Source organism: Elaeis guineensis, chromosome 12 (assembly GCF_000442705.2).
Source record: "Elaeis guineensis isolate ETL-2024a chromosome 12, EG11, whole genome shotgun sequence".
Lineage (NCBI taxonomy): Eukaryota > Viridiplantae > Streptophyta > Magnoliopsida > Arecales > Arecaceae > Elaeis > Elaeis guineensis.
This window is the reverse complement of record NC_026004.2, coordinates 33,809,553-33,829,776: the sequence shown is the minus strand read 5'-3', so window position 1 is coordinate 33,829,776 and position 20,224 is coordinate 33,809,553. Positions and strand designations below refer to the sequence as shown.

Here is a 20,224-nt window from a genome sequence, read left to right as displayed (position 1 = left end):
GCTGTGGGGGCGCATATGGGCGCTGTATGGCCTCTCTCTCCATTCGATCTACAAATAATCGGGCCTTCGACCTTGCTCATGTTAGGACGAGGTTCTTCTCCTGTCCCTAACATGGCTGTGGGGGCGCATATAGGAGCTGTATGGTCTCTCCCCCCATCCGGTCTACAAATAACCGGGCCTTCGACCTTGCTCATGTTAGGGCGAGATTCTCCTCCTGTCCCTAACATGGCTGTGGGGGCGCATATGGGTGCTGTATGGCCTCTCCCCCCATCCGGTCTACAAATAACCGGGCCTTCGACGTTGCCCACATTGGAGTTTGTTTTTGTTGTCCGACGGGGTCGTCCCCTGTCGTTACAAGTCCATGCCAAAAAGGAAAAGATGTGCAGATCTGAAAGGAATCTTGATTTAAAGTAGAGTTGTTCGTTATACATTTACAAGTTTTCAAATCCCAGGGCCGTGGAAGGTCTGCTTCCTGTCAAGGTCCTCCAGAGATGGAGTTGATGATCCCAATTGGAGGCCGATCTCCGGGCTGCTCTTCCCTCCTTGGCGGCTCAGGCTGCGGCAGGGCCCTTGGCCGATCTTCTCTACCCTCAGGCCGGCACCGAATGAACCTATCGAGTCGACCTCGTCGGATGAGCTCCTCGATCTCGTCTCGGAGCTGGATGCATTCCTCCGTGTCGTGGCCGTGGTCACGATGGTAGAGGCAGAACTTGTTAGGATTGCGCTTTTCGGGGTGCGTGCGCATCCTCTCTGGCCTTGGGAGCTGCTCTCTGACTTCCATCAGCACCTGGGTTTTCGATGCGTTGAGGGGGGCGTAGCTGCGGAATCTTCCTGGGGGAGAGCCCCGTCGAGCCCGGCGCTCCGGGCTTCCCTGCCTGCGTGCTCGGGGAGGAGTCTGGACGTGCTTGTGCTCGGGAGGAGTTCGAAAATGTGGCCGAGCTTCTCTCGACCCTTTTTCGACTGCGGGCTTACTCGAGTCTTCCGCCTGCCGCTCTCTCACGGTCTCCTCGTCCTTCATTTTGAAGGCTTCTTCCGCTCGGGCGTACCCTTCGACCCGAGCCAACAGGTCAGCAAAATCTCTGGGGTACTTCTTTTCCAGGAAGAATAAAAGGTCGTTCTTCTGAAGGCCGCCTTTCAGGGCGGCCATCGCTACCGATTGGTCCAAGTTTTGGACCTCCAACGCGGCGATATTGAAACAGTTGATGTAGGCCCGAATGGACTCCCCCTCCCTCTGCTTGATGTTGATGAGGAACTCCGAACCCTTCTGGGGACGCCGGCTGCTAACAAAATGAGCCACAAACGGTGGCTCATCTGATCAAAGGAAAAGATGGTACCCGACTTCAGCGTCGAGTATCAGTTTCTCGCCGCTCCCTTCAAGGTGGATGGGAAGGCTCGGCATAGAATGGCGTCGGGCATGTCATGAAGCAGCATCATTGTCCGGAAGGCCTCCAGGTGGTCAACTGGGTCCGAAGTCCCGTCATAGCTTTCAAATTGAGGGAGTTTAAAGTTCGACGGGATCGGTTCCTGCATGATCATTTGAGAAAAGGGAGGGTCAGTACAAATGTCCTCACCATAAGCGGGGGGAGCGTGGCGGAGTTCTTCAATCTGCTGGTTCATCTCTTGGAGCCTCCGGTGCAGAAAATCCTCTCGACTATGAGTCTCAAGGATCTTCTGGCAGAATGGAGGTAGAGATCTTCCAGGGGTGAAATCGTGATCTGACTGAGGGCTCTCCACCCTCGGATTCGTCTTTTCAGGAAAGACGGGGCGGCTGGCCCAAGTGGCCCATCCTACCATCGGATTTTGGTGTTCTGGTGACGCTCTCTCCAGTCGCACTGATGCCTGCGGCTGCTGCTGCTGTTGTATGGCCCGCACAGCTTCAGTGAGGCCTCTGACCTGCTGCACCAGTAGGTCGAATTGCTCTGCACGAACCGCCATTGCCGGAGGAGGAGGAGGAGGCTGGAAAACTGGGGGTGAGGCCGGAGCCTGAGATCTGACCGCGGAGGCCATGGAACGCCGCGTGGATGCTTTGTGGTGAGGCATCGGGCGAAGACCTAGTGGGGGAAGGAGGAGAGGACACCGAAAAAGATGACCGAAGGTGGTCCCGTTGAGCGCTCCTTTAAGAACAAAGATACTGCGAAGGTTCAGGGCCCTTCCTTTAGCGCCAATCCTGTTGGTGCAAAAATCTGCCTGCGTTGGAGAAGCTGGAGTCGAAGGAGTCGCGGTCGCCATCAGGACCTGCAAAAGAAGTCTAAACCGGAGTTGGGGTTGCTCCGGCAAGACCCTCCGACGCTCAAGTCAGTTCTCTACCTCAACAAGAATGGAGTGCTCGAATGAAAATTTTAGCAGAATTTTTGGGATAGAAATTAGAGCTTAGAGAATAATGTATCTGGGGTCCCTCTTTTATAGGCGGAGAGGGCAACAGACTGATAGCGATATTTGTAACCATCTGGCAGTGGGCTGCTCAGGGTCAAGAGGAGTTTGTTGCGAAGAGTAGTGGAGTGGAATCGTGGCCATCATCGGGACATGCCACGTGGAGTCTGTTGCGGGGAGTGGAGCGACGTCCGTTGTCGCGACTTGCCAGAGGGTGGAGGAACCGCGCGGTATCCGTAGCAGGAAGTGGAGCAGAATCGTGGCCGTTACTGTGGCCTGCCAGGGAGTGATGGAGCCGTGCGAAATCTGTTGCAGGAAGTGGAGCAGAGTCGTGGCCGTTACTGCGACCTGCCAGGGGGTCCAGGTCTGTCGGCCGAAGTTCGATTGGAGTTCGATCTCCGTAGAAGTCCGGATGGGGATCATTTGTCGAGGAGTCTCGGCCAAGGCCTGTCTGCAACAAAAATCCGAAAGGAATTCGTCCATAATGGAAGCTTGGGTGAAGGCTTACGGTGGGAATCCGGCACAGACCGCTCGTGGTAGAAATTTGAAGTAGATCGTTTGCAGCGGAAATTCGGAGTGGGTCACTTGCAGTAGGAGCTCGAAGTCCGGCTCCCGTAGGAGTCTAGACGAAGTCTTCCTGCAGTCGAAGTCGGGGACGAAGTCCGGCTTCCGTAGGAGTCCGGGCGAAGTCTACCTGCAATTGAAGTCAGGGGCGAAGTCTGGCTCCCGTAGGAGTTCGGGCGAAGTCTACCTGTAATTGAAGTCGGGGGCGAAGTCCGGCTCCCGTAGGAATCCGGACGAAGTCCTCCTGCAGTCGGAGTTGGGGATGAAGTCCGACTCCCGTAGGAGTCCGGACGAAGTCTTCCTGCAGCCGGAGTCGGGGATAAGGTCCGGCTCCCGTAGGAGTCCGGGCGAAGTCTACCTACAATTGAAGTCGGGGGCGAAGTCTGGCTTCCGTAGGAGTCCGGACGAAGTCCTCCTACAACCGGAGTCGGGGATGAAGTCCGGCTCCCATAGGAGTCCGGACGAAGTCTACCTGCAATTGAAGTCGGGGGTGAAGTCCAGCTCCCGTAGGAGTCCGGACGAAGTCTACCTGCAATTGAAATCGGAAACGAAGTCCGGCTCTCGTAGGAGTCCGGATGAAGTCTTCCTGCAGCCAGAGTCGGGGACAAAGTCCGGCTCCCGTAGGAGTCCGGACAAGGTCTAGAAGGTGGTCGATCATCGTGGAAACTTGGGTGGAGTCCGTCCGTCGTGAAAAATCCGATCGACGCTGGTGGGGGCTTATCCGTCGGCAAAACTTGGGAGTGTTGCGGAGGCTCGGCCGCCAGAGAGGTTCGGAGAGATGTCGCCGAAGGTCGGAAGTCGATAGAATCCCCGGAGGGTCATTCCTGTCACGAACTTCGGCTGGGGGGTATTTTATACCCAACATACTAAATCATGGGCAACCAAAGAATCTTCGACCTAGATTTCTTTTTGTTTATGAGGTTCTTATCTGGGCATGTAGGCCACAAAGGAAAAATCTATCTCACTCACTGTTCGAAGCCCTAGTCGGTGGGAGGTGCTAGATCCAACTATGGAGCTTCTATCCATAGTGAATGCAGCAAAAAGATGGCTACCGTAGAGGGGAAATAGGAAAGAGGATTGAGAAAATAGGGTTTTGGGAGGATGATTGCAGAAAATCCCTAGACCGAGAGGAGAATGGAGAGGATTAGGGAGATAGGATTTTACTCATAGATTTAAATCAGCATTTCAGAGGATGAAGATGAGAAATAGAGAAAACATAAGCACCCATCTATGCCAACTATTCAAAATAAAAACCACGTAAGCACTGGTCAAGGTGAAAGAAGTAAATTATTGAGAGAAAGTCATCAGAAATCGATGAAGGATAATATTAAAATGGTTCAGAAAGTTTCATAACAAAAGCTTAGATTTTTGTAGTTTAAAAATTATTTTAAAAAAAATCTAATATAGTTTAAGGACTACAGACATAATTTATCTTTTTTTTTTATTTTGGCTAGTTTCTATTTATTCTACACATATTTATATTTATTATATCCCATTTTATGTTTAGTGTGTCCAAAAAATTAATTAGTTCTTGTTGAAATGATATAGCATTGTAAATGAAAGAAACTTGGACAAGGGGAGAGGATTAATATTTTTTAATTTGATGTAGCAGTATTGAACACAGAGAGCTTCTGTAGGGAGATAGAGAAATAGCATGGATATGGGTCCCGACAATCAATGATTTTATTTTTTAACTTTTAAGATCTGAAAAGAATATTATTGTTGCTCCTCTCTAGCTGGATCAATATGGCAGGTGAGCTAGGCCCGGTAGCCCGGACCAAGTGACTCACTAGAGCAGGCAAGCATCAATCAGACTTGAGCATCTGTAAAGAAAGTTCAACCATCTAAGAACGAGGTAGGGGTTTTTTAGCGGGGGATCTTCCGATGGTTAAATTAGTGACAGCTGGAGAGGGAGAATAGTAGAGAAAGAAGATGGGAACGAGAGTCTCGAATTAAGAAGAAAAAAAAAATCTCCTTGTTTTTTCTTTTGTCTCTCTTTTTGCAGGAGAGAGTCTGCCAGACAATTGGCATCCGTCAGTGTTGGGGTCATGGCTATCAGAGCCAGGGTAATAAACACTGTCGGAGTTAGAATAGTAGCTGTCAGAGTTAGAAAAATGGGTGTTAGCAGGCTTCTACGGGGTCTACCACTCACGTCTGGAGGGATCGTAGATCTACGTAGCAGAATACCGACCCAACGAGATCCATGCTCCAGATGTTTTCGAGAACGTCCGATCTAGAGGATGACTTGTAGGAAGTCAGGATGAGAATGGTATGGGATCGGTGAAGATCCCATGATGTAGATATTACCGCATGATCGATCTCGTATGGTGATTGGCTAGGTGCTAATATCTATGATACCGTTTGAATCACATGATGTTGCTCAGATTACATGCCTTGAACTGCTAGATCATGACGCTAAGTATCTGTCATGCCTTCGAAAATTAGACACATCATTGGACGGACTAAACAGGGTCCAACAATAGTATTGGGAAAGTGATGTTTTGAGACCGTCATGATGGATGGGATATGTGCATCCCAGTATTTAGTGAAATATTTATTTATTTTCTTTTCAGATCAAACGTAGCATTGGGAGAAACATTTGATGAAATATTTTAAACTCCGGCATGGCGCTAGGAGAGTGTTCGTTTTTTCAAACTGTAGGATGGGCACGCCCCTGGGCGCTGCGTCCCATCCCATCCGATCCATCAATTATGTTTTTTAGTTTTCCTTCTCCCAAACGGCACGTTTTGACGACTAATAGCATCTCTGCTGGAAGTGAAGGCGACCGGATTTAGCTCTAGATTTCATTGAAAAAAGCCTAGTCTATATGTCTCTCTTTCTCTAATGCATGCATACATAGTGAAAGATCCAAGAATAAATGATACCTCTTCCAAGACTTCCGCGAAAAGCGGAGAAGATCGTGGGCACCTTCCTCCACCGAACTCACTACTTATGACTGGCTCGACATTTTATATCATCCATGAGTCAAACACCTAACCAACTGAAGACTTATTGTTTTGTTCGTCAATCATGAAGACCGTGTGCTTACCAAAAAAATCATACCGTGACAGGGGCATAGTATCCACAAGTCAGCTATGAGCAGTTCTGTTTGCTTTGAATTAATCGAGCTCTATACTAGAAGCTATGAAAAGTGTCTTCTCGATCAAACATTTTTCTCATGGATCCATAATTCTATTAGCAGGATTGTAATGGTCAGTTTTGGATAAAATAATATATTCTAGAGTGAGCAATATTCTGATATGATGCTATAGACAAATGCAATGCTATCTACATTTTAAACATCTAATTAACAACTTGCAGTGGAAATAACAACAATGCACCTTTCTTCTAATGATACATTCATAGAAAGACTTTGCTGGGTAATTGCTATATATTACAGCAACTTAGATGGTCTACTCTGTAAGACCACAAAGCTGTCAAAATTTGCTGCACAGAAAACATTTTTTTGGGTGAATAGCCACATGAATAACCAACAGCAAAAATATGTAGTTGTTTAGGATTAGATCAACTGGAATAGAGAGTAAATCACTTAACAATCATCCTAGATTTTGTAGGAATATCTGATGGTTGAAAATACTTAAATTCACTTGTCCTTGGCCTAGTATGCAACAATTATTCTTTTTCCTCTTTCCAATACAATATGCAAAACTGATGTTTCCAACATCTTAGGTGCATTTCATGTATTCTTATATGTTAGTATGTAAGTATGTGTGTGCGTGCGCGCGTTTGTGTATCTATATGATCACTTGCTCTATCACCTAAAGGGTGAATATAGAAAGCATATGAAACATAATTGCTAATTAAACTAATGAAGCACATTGCTTTTCTTTGGTCGTTGACATTGTACATTAAGATGGCTGAAGTAATCCTATAATGACACAACTTAAAGTCAGGATTCTGCAGCTCCTTTTCTCAAAAAACGACACACAAAATATAACCCCATTACAACGACACCGTTGACCGCCATTTGCAAAGGAGAAGAGATTAAGCGGGGAACTCAAGCCACATCCTTTTACGACTTAGGTGCATTTGGTTCTCAAGTTTTCACTTAACATACCATAATCTATCGGTGGCTATCTATTCTATATAAGATAATACTAAAAGGAACCAAAACTCTAGTCTCTTGCTATTTATCATCCAACCAGCTACTCGGTGATGGCTGCAAATAACATCTTAAATTGTATATGAATGATATATATATATATATATATATATATATATATATATATATATATATATATATATATATATATATATATGTGTGTGTGTGTGTGTGTGTGTGTGTAACAGACCGGTTGCGTGCAATTGCAATTTCAAAATAAAAATAAATGCATATAGTTGAGCTATTGGAAATAACTGCTTGCTTGATATGTGACTAGCATGATTGGTTTATGATATTCCAACCCTTTCTTTGGCATGGGATAATTTCTGACTTTCCTCCCGACAAGATGGGAGGATATTAATGACGCATAGAGTCTTCGGGTAGACGGGGATGGGAGGTTGGAAACTTGAAACTTCTTGCATTTATATTAGTGTCATCAATACCAAGATGTAGGTGGAAGTCATGTCTCATCTCTTGCACTGTTTAATTGTCAAGCTGTGGCCCACTGGCTCGGATTACGTGGTTTCAGCCGGCCAGAACAAGTGACCCTCAACCCGGTCAGGTGGAGCCCACAACAAACGTTGCCTAGATGGACAGGGAAACAAGGACCTAGAAAGTCTACTCACTTCACAGATTGGTGAGGTCTTGATGGAGATGGGGCTACCATAGGCTCTTCTGCAGATCAAATCGTTTCGGTTATATGTTTTTGATCTGGCTATTTGTCGAAAGGCCATTGGTTGTCTTATTATATGAGGATTTTATTTTCTAATTTATTTTTATTTCTTATTTCATTTCTAGTCGGAATGGTTTATCTTTTTGTATGAATCTAATTTAACTAGATCCAGCATTAAGCATAATATATTTGAATTTATTTTACGATTAAAGCAGGATACTTAAATTTTAGGACAAAAATATGCAAATAGCATCTTAATTTTTTCAATTTGTGCTCCGATGCCTCCAACTAAAAATGCTACAGTTGATGTCCCTGAACTCGTAATATATGAGCTACGAAGTCCTTCCGTCAATTCTCACTGTTAGTTTGCCGACGTTGCTTTATTTGAATCCTTAAAATCATCTGAAAATAATATTTTAATATTTTTTAATATTTTTTTAACTGATAGTTGGAAGGGTAAAATGCTCATCTGCTCTCAGAGCTACTCCACAAATGGACTAGGCAGCCAAAGGGTTCATCTTGAAGGCCGAGCGACGGAGGTCAGCATCGAACGGTAATTTCTGTCACGATCATCAGGCAATTGAGTTGAAGCTCGTCAGTCTCCAGCTCGATGAGCTTGGAGATGCAGAGTAGCCCCTTGGTCTAGGCGATCTTGCGACTGTTGGAAATGCAGTTTCGGGAGAGCATCCATAGAGCCTCCATGCACGCAACCTCGAGCTGGAGCTTCACCTCTGGGCTCTCCTTCCCTCCAATCCTTGTGATGGTGATGGTGGTAGTAGTAGTAGGTGTGGTGGTGGTTGCGAGAGGTCGAGAAGACTTTGGCATCGGGCAGATTGTTGGAATTGGAACTGGAGGATGTGATGTCGCAATTGATACGGACAAGGGAGGGGATGCTGCCGGTCTTCTTCGAATGGAGGCAGGGGTCGTTCAGCGGGACCTTGGAAGAGAGGATGGAGATGAGAGGGTGGATGGTGTTCTTCTGGGTGAATGCCTCCCGAGCGATGAGGTCGTGTTGGGCCATGCGGGTGATCAGGGGTGTCAGCGAAGACCTGGACGACGATGGGAATGGCAAGGTCGGCGACGATGAGGGAGATGAGGTCATGGTCTGCGGCGAGGTTGGCGAGGGGGCTGGGGGCAGCGATCTAACCGTCGAGAGAGGCAGCACCATCACGAAGGAGGAAAAGGAGGGGCGGCATGCCGCCCTCATTAATGATGATCTTCTTATTGCGGCCACTATCGAGGGTGAGGTTGGTGAGAGAGGTGGCGACTTCAACACGGTTGGAGGGCCAGGCAACCATTTGGACAGCGACAATGCAGGACCAGACCTAGGATAGGATGGGATCGATGGAGGCGATGGGCGGCAGGCTCAGGATGAGGCCACCGGTGGCGATGTCGGAGGGATCATCGGAGGAGAAGTAGACAGAGAAGAGCCAACAGAGGTTGCCGAGTGAGGCTTCAAGGAGGGTGATGGTCCTGTAGAAGTCGGTGGAGCCAATGGTGATGGAGACAATGCGGCAGAGAACCCCAGAGCAGTGGCAGTGGCATGTGAGGGAGAGGGCATGGTCGAGGGCCTTGTAGGCCTCACCAGTGATGCGGAGGGCGGGATGCTCATAGGGGGTGGTGATGGTGGAGAGGTGGCGGACGACGGTGCGAAGCATGTCCGCGAGAAGGTCGGCCTGGCGGCCCATCTCAGTGCACTCGAAGGGGACTCAGCTGCGAGGAGATCGGAGGGAACTCGGCCTCACCGACAGCCTTGCGAACCCACTCGATGAGGAGGATCGAGATGGAGAGCTCCTCCTCAATCATCCTCTTGCCACCTATTTCGAGGTCGACTCCAATGCTGGGCTGACAACGCAGCCATTGATGGTGCACATCATTGTCGAACCCAAAAAAGTTTCTTTACCCTCGGTTCCTCAGTCCAGCCATCGATTAAAATAAAGATTAAAAAATATTAAAATATTAATTTTGAATGATTTTAGAGATTAAAATAAAGTCACGTTACCAAACTAACGGTGAGAATTGATGGTAGGATTTTGTAGCCCATATATTATGAGTCAAAAGATATCAACTATAACATTTTTAGTTGAGGAGCATCGGAATACAATTTGAAAAAGTTGAGAGGCTATTTGTCTACTTTTGCCAAATTTTAGTGATATTTTTATTTTTTACTAGGAGATGGTAATATTTTTCTCTTGCATTCCAAAAGAAAGTGTTTGATTTTATGTGAGAGGAGCCAAACTAATTATTTGGGCTTTAGTTTTTTTGAATAAATTTATTTTTCATATCTAAATTTTTTACTTCTATTATTTGTTGATTTATTTATTGTTTGTTTTGAATCCCGAGCTAGCACTTTGATCTACTCTACTTAGCATGCCATTCTACATTATTTATTAAAAAATAGCTCTCATTATTAGTATATCAAAATCACTCTAGAAACAACTAATACTTATTCATAGTGATATATAGAAAGTGTGATTTTAATACCTTTGGGCATTAGAAATTTATTTTAATAATTTCATCTCTTTATTTAATAATTAGAGATTCTATGTTAGAGTCTGTAATGATCCATATTTAAATATTTAAATCTAGATAATAAGTATGGATAAATCATTTTGTCTCTATCTCTAAAAAAAATGCTAACGCAATTAGAGACATGGATAAAGGTTTTGAGAGAATCTTATCTCCATATGATCACATTCGATGTTTTTATTTTGATGTTTCTTATTCTTATATATATATGTGTGTGTGTGTGTGTGTGTATTTGATGTGTATATGTATATTTGATGTGTGTAGATAACAAATAAGACAATTTTTATAATGTAGGATTATTATATATATATATATATATATATATATATATATATATATATATATATATATATATATATATATATATTTGATGTGTATATGTATATTTGATGTGTGTGGATAACAAATAAGGCATAATTTTTATAATGTAGGATTTTTATTGTACTTAATAAAAGAAATTTAATCTTTAAATTTTTTTGCTATATATGAAAGTTTACCATGGTCGCAAGCTAGATCTAATCGAAAATCAGATTAAATATTTAACCATAGAGATTCCCTCACTACCAAAACTTGTTCAACAAGTATGGATATATCTAATAAAATTAGATTGGAGACAGCATACCTAACTCGTGGGGTACAATTTGATACTGTTTTCTTTAAGAAAGCACATTGCAAATGCCACCACACAATCAGTAGATGGACTTAACCTTATCCACTTACCTTGTGTATTATTCTTTCATCATCAGTACCACTTACCTCACGTAATATTCTTTCAGTAATTCTTTATTTTCTCCTTTATGCTTTTCCTTCTTCATTTTCATTTACTTATTATTATTATTACAAAACTTTTCTTTTTTTTTTTTCCTTAATGGCAACATCAGATAAGAAGCTTTCTCCCATGTTAATTTTTTGGTCTTCATTTTGTAATCGATTGAACTATGTTGCAGAAAAAAGGCCCGGATGAATGCTAACACCAACCATTTGTCCACGCCTTTAAGCAAAAATTTATTTTCGGCCTACGTCCACGCATTAAAGGTTCCAATCACCCCTCTATACACTGCCTATATATGCATACACCTCTTATCCCCTCCTTTCTATGCTCAAAGAAGTTTGTTTAAAAAACCAAGTCACACACACACACACACACACACACACACACACACAGAGAGAGAGAGAGGCCATGGAAATATCTGATGTGCCAGCTCTGACACAAGAAGATCATGAAAATTTTCTTCAGAAGCTGCAAGAAAGGAATATTACAAGGTAGCAAGCAAACCATGACTCATAATTGGGAAGATGAAAGAGGGAGCAGTTGGTAGATCACATGTTGTAAGATTACTAGGTGTTTTATATGTTGTTTAGATCATTTAAATGCCTCAGTGTGTGCATGCTTTGGTTTGATGTTAGGTTGGGAAGTCATGCTCCAAAGGTTGAAGTCCAGTTCGAGGATTTGTCTGTGGAGGCTGAAGTTGATGTTGGGAGAAGAGTTCTTCCAACCCTCTTCAATACCACCATCGATGCAGCCAAGGTATGCATGGTCGTTTGGCCACCATTTTTAAACTGTCCATGCAGTCACTGAGTCACACCTTTCTTGGACCACACGGTGGATCACCCGCCGTTTGATCATGCATAGAGATATGTGAGATGTGTTTCTTTGGTGCATGCAACCATGCATGTGAGGCACATGTAGCATGCATCTCACACCTCTCAATCCAAGATGCATGGTTTATGCTGCGTTGGACCTAATGCATGATCCCTTGATTACCTGCTAGTCTTATTTTTTTAAAAAACTTTATAGTTATGGGATAAATCAACGATCGGATGGGTTCCGAAAAAATGATATGGAATTTGTGGACAGATATCCTTTGTACTTAATAATGGATGTTAGATTTCATTGATCTTGAAACTGAGATACCAATTTAATTTGAGGCTCAGTGACAACATGAAGTCAATGAATAAAAGACTGATTAACCTTAATGATATAAAAAAAAAATGCTTAAGTAACTAAAAAATCTCACTAGAAAAATCACTCCATATGTGATGTTCTCATTGCTCCCTTTGAATTGGAACCTTGAAGCGTGCCATTTAATGAAGAAAAGCAATTGGTGCAAGACACTTTGCATCCACTATTCCTTACCCTGTGGATAGGTGAGTGCCTGTTGGACCATTTGATCACCCTGTGCAATTCTAACCATGCATATTACCTCAAGATTTGTTAATATGTACGGCTAAATGGAGAGCAATGATGCATCCTTCACATCCCAAGAGATAAATAATATGCAACTGAGTTGCGTTGGAGTAGATAATTTAGTGAACATTGGAGAGCCCCTTTCTATTGTGAACACTATTTTTCCCATGGAAACAGTGCCACCGGTCCTCAGATTTTGTGATTAGGTGCCTAAGATGTACTATATTCTTTAGTCATAGAAAATTCAACTCTAGTTTTATTGACTTGCTTTCCTCAGTTTCTCCCTCCCCAGCCAAAAAAAAAAAAAAAACAAGAGACTTCTTATCCCTCTCTTTTAAGTTACTTAGTTCTCTGAAGTAATGGAAATTAGCGTAATCTGTGGGGTTAAGCGGATGTCAGATTGGGTCTAAGACCAAACCACAAGCACCACATTTATTTTTTATAAATCATTTCACTCTTCCTGGCATTTCCATGACCGAGTCCTTTTCTTGTTAGTCAAAAAGTACTGGCCCTTATATGTCCTTTGGGCTAGCTAGGGATTCAAAAAATCAGTTTAATATTTTTTTAAAAAAAAATTGGAGGTCCCCATCCTTTTAAAATCAACGAATATCTCATTTTTTTTATATGTTTTCTGTTCTTTTCACTTTCTTTCATTTGAAATATTATAGTAGGAATCAGATTCCTGCCAACTTGTTTATAAAATAAAAACCTGACCCAAGAATTACTAGGAAACAAGGATGAATAAAAAAAGATTTTCCTCGATCATCACATGGCTTAATTATAAATACTCAATTCACCTTAGATTTGTTTGTCTTGCGCTAGATCAATAGTAGTATTAGCCCATACTTGGTTGACATGATTATTGCAATCATCATTCCAAAATAATTGAAAAAATTGCACTTGTTAATGGCACCAGATTGCATGAGGTTATGATTCAATCACAATCATCATCTGAATATGTTGTCTCTTTAATAAATGGATTTCTGATGGTATCTATTATTTTTCCCATCACCATGAATTTTTCATGATCACAATGATAGGTTCTATTAGTAGTCGAACTTTGGCTGTCCACATCTTCCATGTGCTTTCAAATAGTTCATCATTAATGATTAGAACATGGGTGGTATCATCATCAATGTGGAGTGGGTAGACTTCACTCTTTTATTTATTTTCCATCAAATCAGCTATTATTGACATGGTTATCGTCATGGAAGCCTGTGGTTTATATTTTTTCCATGACACAATTAATTATACAATAGTCGCCGTCTTTATCATAATTATTGACCGAATCTGATGCTAGATTAGTTCGGCCATTAATTAATAACATTAATACTGATTATTATAATTTTTTTGATTAATCTAAACATCATTCTCGTAGCTTCATTTGTTGCTGATCAATTGAGTCAAATTAAACCTCCATCTGGTTATTAAATTATCATTGAGATGAATCTATCAAGAGGAACCTAGCAACTGTATTTGAGGATATTTCCTACAAAAACGAAACAGCATGAATCCACTATACTGTATGCATAGCACTCTGGAGTGTAGTGTGCCTATAGATGTCGTCCATCACAGGATAGATGGTTGTGCGATACATATAGTGCACGTTGTTTGATAACCATTCAACGTGTGCTGGACAACATCCATGAGTGCACTGTATCCTGTGATGCTATGCATCTATTGTAATGGATTTGCGTTCAAAAAGAAAAGCCACATAAAATAGGAACAGGGAAGCATACTCAATAGCTTGGTGGTGATGGAAATTTTTCAAAAATTTTTAAATATTTTTTTTTTAAATCATAGTAATTATGATTCTTTAAATCTCTAGCTCATAAAATTTACATATTTATAGGCTACTACTTTGCTAACAAGGGGAAAAAAATTTTAAATTCTAAAAGAAAAAATATGATAAATAATTCAGGTTTCTACTTTGGAGAAGAGTCATGTCGCCGGACATGTGGATAGAAATGATTGGATGGAGTAGCTTTGATGCCATGATAAAATATCAAGCATATACCTAGTCCTACAAGAAAAGCTTTGAAGCATCAGCATTAGATACCTAATCCACCACCATGAATGGGGATAAATTACTATCTATACTGTATGCACCACATGGCCGCAACCAATAATTTCTATTGCTTCCTATGGGCTTCATTTATCAAGTATGCATCTCGATGAATCATCATAGGAATCGGAAGCCATGATTGGTTGCATGTATGGCCACAATATATGCAAAAATTTACTATAGTTGGGCCACTATTTTTTAAACATGATTATTCCCAACCTAGGGAATGGTTTGAATGCCTTTCAGATTTGAGAGTAGGTGACAGTTTTGTTGCCTGTCGTCCTCCAGAGGTCCAAACCCTTGAATGTGCTGATGGCTGCAGCCAATTCTAGCCAGTTGCTTGACATGTTGCATGTTTTCAAGTTAGACCGGCCAAGAGTTGAAACCAAGCCAAAGTTTTGGTAAACAATGACTAACGATAATTTAACTCAAAGAATTATGTTACTTGTTCCTCGAAAACAACTTTTTCTTCTTCTTTGTTGAGGAAGTGGGTGAGGCCAAGAAAATGGCTTAGCTTGTAGAACTTATGCAGGAGAATGATGTGATTTAAGGTAGTATTGAATCTCATACCCTGTATACCGTGGCGCCAATCTGCATCACGAGGCAATCAACTCTAATAGGAACTAAACTGGTGCCAAAGGCCCCATCCATAAATGTTGACTTCCCACTAAAACATGTTGTGCACTTGTTCTTCTTCTACTACTACTAACGTTGCAGTATAACTCTTGGATGGGTAATGGACAGATATCTAATAATATGCAGAACAATTAGAAGAATGACTCCTCTTCTTCTTCTTCTTCTTCTTCTTCTTCTTCTTCTTCTTCTTCTTCTTCTTCTTCTTCTTCTTCTTCTTCTAATGTTGCAGTATAAGTGTTGGATGGCTAATTGACAGATATCTAATACTATGCAGAGCAATTGAAGGAATGACTTTAAGGGGACCAATTGGTTGAGTTGTTAAATACTAATAATTAACTTAGAAACAATCCCACATGGACCCTGACTTTGGCGGGGTTACTTTGCATCATAGTACTTAAATAAAGTTAAAAAAAATAGCTCGATCAGATATTTCTCATAAGCAAGATATGCGACTATAACGAATCATGAATGGATACCGTGGTGTATCGTAGTGTGTCCGAGTGTTTACGGAAGGACAAAAAAAAAAAAAAAAAAGAATGATGTATATCATGGTTTATCAATAATTAATCAAAAAATTTGTTTTATTTTATAGCTAGGGTTAATCAGTTTTTTTTTTTAAGACAACTTAAATTTTGATATATTTTTGAATAGTCAATTTGGGTTTCCACTGAACATATTTTATTGGAGATTTTTATGCCTTAATTAGAATAGTGAAAATGTGCATATGCACAAGTTTACAGATGCATGTACGAGCGTACATATGTTTACTTTGATTATATTCTCAAAGCAAACCAAGGTTACATTAGAATTTGATTTGTATTTTAACCACTGAATTTAAACATTTTGGGCAGGAGCTAATGGGATTGCTAAAGTTATATCCCACAAAGAAGAAACCTGTCAAAATCCTTGATAGCCTTTCAGGGGTAATAAAGCCTAAGAGGTAAGCTTTCTGTCTTCATGTAAATCCTCATATATTATTGAATTGTTTGCATGTATGTTAAATTAATTATTTATTTTCTTGGTAAGGTTGCCAAAAATTAATGTCTTGGAAAGCTAGATGCGCTCGTATATACCAGTCAAGCAGGCTTCATCATAACAACAATGCTAGTCCTTCGTAGGAAAAGATAAATTTTTTTATTTTTTTATTATGATTAGTTATAATAATAATGCTAGCCCTCCATGATCCAAGAGGATCACTAGAGTTAATATAGATACTTTGGCCACTATGGATAGAAGATGAAATGGGAAAATGAAAAATGGGCAATTTGATCAATGAGGTTATATATTTTGAAGATGAATATACAAATAGAAGTAAATTGAATTGAATAATCCTTCACTTGATGAAGAAATTTTTTTTTAAAAAAAATTATTCATATGTCAAAAAGCTATCCCTTGCAATGCATTAGATATATATTTATAGAACATGATCCTCTAACTAGAGTATTAAATATGATACACAATTATACTCAAAATAGGACTTACTAATTGGGAAACATGCTAGAGTTATTCTACTATAGATATGGAAATTTAGATAACATTCAATATAATCCCTAATGAAAAATTCATAAAAAAAATCTGGTAAAAACCTCCAAGTCCCATTTACTCATACACACTCGTGCTATGGAAATAAATCAAATATTTACTTATTGATGTTTTTGCCACAAATCTATTGGCTCCTATGATGCTCAATGCGGGTCTAGTTGGTCATAATACCTGCTGGTTATACTATGCTGCATCATCCTCTCAAGATTGGAGAGAATTTGCTCTCGAATTCAATTCATCATCAAATATATTATCAAGGTATTGCACGATGTACCTAATATTAAAGGCATCATGGGTATGAATATGAATAGATAGCCCTAGGCAGTAGGCATTGCTGCTAATCTTCTCTATAATCTTACAAGATCTAACATTACAATGAGTGAGTTTTTTCTACTTTCCAAAAGATAGGTGGTCCCTAATAATAATAGTTCACAGAATCACCAACCTCTCAGATAAATCATCCTGCACCTATGCTCATCAATATGCTCCTTGTAATGTCTATTTAATCCTTCAATCTTCTTATGTACCCAAGCATGTATATCTTGAAGCTTTTTGCACCATATACCAAACCCATATGTTAGTTCAACCTAGTTGTGGGTTTGGTGCCAAGTCTCAAGTACATCTTGAGTTCCCACCATGCATAATCTGTAAAGGACTGAAATCTATCAATCTATTGATGGATCTATTGAATGCAAACTCTATTTGGGTAAGCATCTATTCTCATTATCTTGAATTTTTACTAACCAAACTTCATAGTATATTGCCCAAACTCCTCTTTACCATCTCTGCTTGTCTATCTATTTGTAGGTGGTAGGTACTACTTAATAAAAGAGTTTTTTCCAACCTCCACCATAAGCTCCTCCAAACATGTGACTCCAACTTGGGGTCCCAGTCTGAGGTGATTGAAATCAAAACTCTATGTAGCTGAACCATCTCACAAAAGAATAGTCCTATAATGGAAGACACATCCATTATCTTCCTATATGCAATGAAATAGGCCATCTTGGAAAATGATCTACCACTATAGAGACTGAGTCGAGGCCACACTGCATTCTTGGGAGCCCTAACATAAAGACCATGCTTATGTGGGTCCATGGTGCATCGGCAGTGGTATATATAGTCCTACATTTATTGTTGTCCCTTTAGACACTCAATATAGATGGCATCTCTCAATATATCTCTCTACATTCTTCTTAGCTTTGGCAATAACACTGCATGGACACAAACTGATATATCTTGTTATGACTAAACTAGCCTTCTCCATGTAGCTCTTATAAGATTTTGTCTCATTGAACAATCTAGAACAAATAGGCGAGTCCCTTTAAAATCATCTTATAATTAAAAGTTATTATGCTGTTTAGCTTGCACTCTATTAAGAACACTAGCAAAGTAAAGATCAATAGCCAACATATCTCTGAAAATATCAAAACCTAGTATAGTAGCATGCATGGTGATAAGCAAACAAGTATAGTGGATCAAAGCATCAACTACTTGATTCTATGTATACATCTAATGTGTTGAAGTACGAAAATAAACTCTTGTAGATAACTTAGCCACTTAGCATGAAATGAATTAAGCTTGTCCGAGCCACAAAGATATTTGAGAGCCTCATGGTCAAAATATGGAATAAGCTTCTTATATAAAAGATAGTGTCACCAATGCTTGAGTGTCTATACCATAGCATAAAACTCGATATTGGATGTGAAATAGTTAAGCTTAGACCCACTCAACTTCTGGCTAAAGCGATGGGCCTCCCCTTCTAGCTTAAGATTGCTCGTTACATGCTCGAAGTTCCATCCTTCTTAGAAGTTAAGAGGGATAGATTGTGCACAGACTCAAATTCTCTCGTATATGCTCCAAAAGCTCATTCACATGCCTGGATAACTCTGCATACTCTATAGAGCTCATCCGATAGTGGACTAGATTTAGCAGACTAGATCTTGAAACCAAATCAATGTTATGCTAGATATTTTGAAGTGGGGGTAACCCAGTTGTAGCTCATCTAGAAAGGCATCAACAAACTTCTAAATAATGGGTTGAGCCATATTTAGAACACCGCCATTTTTCATGCCTTCCTTTCTCAATAAACTATGATTTGGTGCCGAACTCTAAAATTATCTTAGTAAATTATGCTTAAGAAAGAAAACTGCTACTCTCCTTGGATTATGGCTAAGGTATCATTTTCTTAGATGGTAATAGCACAATATTGGTCCTATTCACAACAAATAAATAGATGATTTTATTTCCAACATGTATTACACCTCTTTCATACTACCAAGGATGCCCTAGAAGAAGATAACAAGCATCCATTGCTACAACATTACACCAAGCTCAATCTTTATACTTGCTGCCAATAGAAAATGATACCAAACACTGATACCATAACCTCGCTAGATTTTTTTTAACCAAGCTAGCTTATATGGATGGAGATATTTTATGGTATTCATCTACAACTTGGTAACAATCTCTTCTAATATCAAATTATCACAACTACCACCATCAATAACCATCTTATATACCTTTCCCTTTCCCTCAATTGTGTAGGTTGTGTAAAAGATGTTATTCTGCAACCAACCATCTTCTAACTCATCTTATGGTGTAAGGTAGTTTATCGTATGATCAGAAATTCTCTAACATCTCTATGTATAATCTTCTCCTCTAATTCATCTCTATAGTCATAAAAAATAGGCAAGATTTTGGGACTTGTATGTTCCTCTTCCTCATCTTCATCATTCAATGATTGCTTCTTTTCTCTCTCCTTTGCCTTCTTGTAGTCTGTAGCTCTACGGCCTAGTTCTTCATATTAAAAATATTGTGTCCAAACTTGTGTATTTTAAATTGACTGCAGAATTCAATTTTGAGTTATATTTGATGTGTGGTATCTTTAGAAATAGCATAATTATTTTCTATAGAAGCTCATCCTATTGCTTTAGCACCCTCTAATATGTATACTTGCCGATTTATTTGCAACTTTTCTTCTACTATTAGAGAACATTAATATGCCTCTGGCACTGACTAGCAATCTTTCGATAACAATTCATCCCGACTGTTTTGTCGTAAACCCCCAATATATCTAGAAATCAATTATTTTTGGGATTCTATCAAATCATTATAGGTGATCAATTCTTAGAATTTTTTAGAATAATTATCAGCTGAGCCAGTTCCTTGCTCGGCTTCCTTTCCTTATATTTTAAAATCTCGAATATAGGGTATGGACATAATTATAAGAAAAGAACTCACCATATATTGTCTTGTTCATATTTTTTCATTCAATGATTTTTAGCTTGCTGCTATGCTCCCACATGATTTTTAATTGGTGCCACCATCCAGCTACCCTATCTCATAGTTGTATTGCCATTAGTAGTAGTATCTTGTCTTCTGAAATTTTCTTTTATGGATCTCTTCAATTGTATAGAGCCAATCCAGGAGCTTCTCACATGTTAAATAGTGCTCTTTCAGATTTTCACTATGTTTGCTTGAGGGTGCCTAAATATTTTCACTCATGACACCCTTACAATTTTTAACCATACTCTT

The 20,224-nt window shown here is 40.4% G+C and overlaps 1 protein-coding gene and 1 pseudogene across 3 annotated transcripts in view; one reads left to right on the top strand and one right to left on the bottom strand.

Annotated features, from left to right (window-relative positions):
• Positions 1 to 8,227: 8,227 nt before the first annotated feature.
• Positions 8,228 to 11,074, bottom strand: LOC105037060 (uncharacterized; annotated as a pseudogene).
• A 315-nt stretch (positions 11,075 to 11,389) lies between these two features.
• Positions 11,390 to 20,224, top strand: part of LOC105032871 (ABC transporter G family member 45) — a 50,969-nt gene continuing 42,134 nt past the window's right edge. For 2 of the 3 annotated variants that reach the window (XR_012136001.1, XM_073247026.1), the window contains exons 1-3: positions 11,390 to 11,522; positions 11,667 to 11,787; positions 16,000 to 16,088. Coding sequence is in view for 2 of the 3 variants with exons in the window: in XM_073247026.1 (XP_073103127.1) it covers positions 11,440 to 11,522; positions 11,667 to 11,787; positions 16,000 to 16,088 (293 nt within the window). In the remaining variant the exon portion in view is untranslated. The remainder of the gene's footprint in view (positions 11,523 to 11,666; positions 11,788 to 15,999; positions 16,089 to 20,224) is intronic. The other variant, XM_029261149.2, reaches the window with a different exon arrangement.